The sequence below is a fragment of the Cebus imitator genome, unplaced genomic scaffold (assembly GCF_001604975.1).
Source record: "Cebus imitator isolate Cc_AM_T3 unplaced genomic scaffold, Cebus_imitator-1.0 Scaffold175, whole genome shotgun sequence".
Taxonomy (NCBI): domain Eukaryota; kingdom Metazoa; phylum Chordata; class Mammalia; order Primates; family Cebidae; genus Cebus; species Cebus imitator.
Window position 1 is genome coordinate 3,469,692 of NW_016107490.1, and position 2,812 is coordinate 3,472,503.

At 35.1% G+C, this 2,812-nt stretch overlaps 1 protein-coding gene across 1 annotated transcript in view; it reads left to right on the top strand.

The window, feature by feature from the left end:
* The window catches only part of PAPOLG (poly(A) polymerase gamma), a 42,473-nt gene that overhangs the window by 15,543 nt on the left and 24,118 nt on the right, over positions 1-2,812 (top strand). Inside the window, exon 7 of the mRNA XM_017544983.1 lies at positions 1,855-1,966. Within this exon, the coding sequence (XP_017400472.1) occupies positions 1,855-1,966 (112 nt within the window). The remainder of the gene's footprint in view (positions 1-1,854; positions 1,967-2,812) is intronic.

The window sequence follows — 2,812 nt, forward strand, 5'->3', positions numbered from 1 at the left end:
GTTTCACCATGTTGACCAGGATGGTCTTGATCTCTTGACCTCGTGATCCACCCGCCTCGGCCTCCCACAGTGCTGGGATTACAGGCTTGAGCCACCGCGCCCGGCCCGAGGCAGGGTTTTACTATATTGCCTAGGCTAGTCTCAAACTCCTGGGTTCAAGCTGTCCTCCCACTTCAGCCCCCTGGGAGTGCTGGAAGTATAGGCATGAGCCCATTTACATTAGTATGATCTTATAAGCAGTGTTCAAAACCAAACACTTAAGTATACTAGGTAACCATTCTTTGCTGTGTGACTTTTTTTTTCCTTGGGAGCTAATAATTGTTTAGTTCCTTGATTTTTTTAGACTTATGACCAACTCTAACCCAGCCTTTCTGAGTTGTCTAAATCTCCTCTAAATAAGTTTAGATTTATCAGGTATTATGATATTTTCATCTTGAGAGAAAAACTGAGTCTTCTCACCCATTCCAGTCTAAGCTGTTCTTCATGACTAGTACACAGCTGTCACCCAGGCATCTTCCTTTCCCGTTATCCTGGCATTTCCTTTTGTTTCTAGAGTTTTCTTCTTTCATGATTTATTCTTATTTTAGAGCAGCTCATCCACTAGCTTCCTGAGAAAGAGCATTTGCATATTTAAAAATGTCTCTTTTTTTTCCTCTTTTTTTTCTATTAACCATCAAGTCCAGTGAAAATGGCTTTATTTTGTTTTTACACTAAATAATTTGGCTCAGTATAAATCTAGGTATGAAAATATTTTTCTCACTATTATGAAGGCCTTGCTTCATTGTCTTGTAGCTTCTGTGCTGTATTGAGAAGTGTGATGCCATTTTGTTTCTTCATTCTTCATTCTTTGTATATGACTGGTTTTGTCTTGTTGGAAACTTAATTAAATCTTTTTTTTTTTTTTTTTTTTTTTTTTTTTTTTTTTTTTTTTTTTGTCTTCATAATTCGTGAGACACTTGTGAAATTCATAATACTCTTTGGTATGTGTCTTTTCACCCAGTGTGCTAGGCACCCAGTAGTCATCTTTGAATATGGAAACTCCTATCTTTGCTTTTGGAAATTTTATTGAATTCTATTGGATTTCCCTCTGTCTTTTCTCTTTTCTTTCTAAAATCCTAAATTTGTATGTTGGATGTTCAGTACTTCCTTCTCTCTCTCTCTTTTTTTTAATCTTTCTTCCCACTTATTAACCACATCTTCATGTTTTTGTTCTGCTTTTTGGGATTTTCTCATCTTCCAGATTTTCTACTTTTTATTTCTGCGTCATATTTTTAATTTCTAAGCATACTGCTTTATTCTTTAAATGTTCCTTTTTATTTATGTCTATATTTATTTACAGCTTCCTGACTTTACTTGCTAGATACAACATTTTTATCTACTTTCTTAGGTCTACTCGGTCTGTTACCACTTGTCTATCTGCTTTCCAGCTTTCATAGATTTATCACTTTCTGCTCTTTGTCCTAGTGAATTTTGCCTTTAAAATCAAAATAATATTAAACAAAAAAATAAAATTTTCCTGGTATTTTAGAGAAGTTTCAAGAGGGAGGGAATATAAATGTGTGTTGGATCTTCTATCTTTATCTAGAAATTTGCTCGTGAGGCTTTGATTTTTTTTTTTATGCTTGGCATATATGCTAAAATTTAAATGCTTTCATTAATTTGAAAGTTTAATTACCTTAACAAAACTTTATGGTGATTTTCCCATGTGAGGTTGCCTGCATAGGCCTATTGAAGTCTTGGTAGAACTTCCCAAACTAATAATCAGAGCTTTTCACATTTTTGTTGTGGGATGGGGGAGGATGGATTGAAAGGAGAAAATGTAATTTTTTTCTCTTTTTTCGCATCTTTCCAAAGATTGATCTAGTCTTTGCAAGACTGGCAATACAAACCATATCAGATAATTTAGACCTAAGAGACGACTCTCGCCTGAGAAGCCTTGATATAAGGTGTATTCGCAGCTTAAATGGTAAGCTTCTAAAAAGAAATCTCAGATGCCTGCTTCAAAACAATTAGAGAAATATAGATATTTTTGCAGAATTGACTATTAATTGACTTTGGGGATTGGTCTGAGTTTAAAGTGTTGTAATTTTCTTTATACACATTTAAGGATAACCACATTTAAGGATCCTTCCACAAATTTATTTGAAAGGCTGTGTATGTTTATAGTAGTGGTTCTCAAACTTACTAGTCTCAAGACTCCTTTACATTCTTAAGATTTATTGAGGACCCCTAAAAGCTTTTGTTTATGTGGGCTATATCTGTCAATATTTACCACGTTAGAAGTAAAAACTGAGAAATTTTAAAAATATTTATTGGTTCATTTAAGAAATAATGAACCCATTTTAAATTAATATGAACTTTTGTTTGTGAAAAATGGCCTTTTTTTTTTTTTTTTTAACATTTTGCTAACCTTTTTAATATTTCACCTGATAGAAGACAGCTAGATTCTCATTTGTGTCTACAGTCGATTCTAATATTTCGTTTTGGAAATATTAGAATCTTCTAATATAACATACAAGAAGAAAACCTGGCCAGGTGTGGTGGCTCATGCCTATAATCCCAGCACTTTGAGAGGCTGAGGTGGATGGATCAGTTGAGCCCGCGAGTTCCAGACCAGCTGGGTAACATGGTGAAACCCCATCTCCACCAAAAATATAAAACATTTAGTTGGATGTAATGTTAACTCTCCTATAATCCCAGCTACTCAGGAAGCTGAGGCGAGAGGATCACCTGAGCCCAGGAGATGGAGGCTACAGTGAGCCCTGATTACACCGCTGCACTTTAGCCTAGGTGACAGAGCAAGACCCTGTCT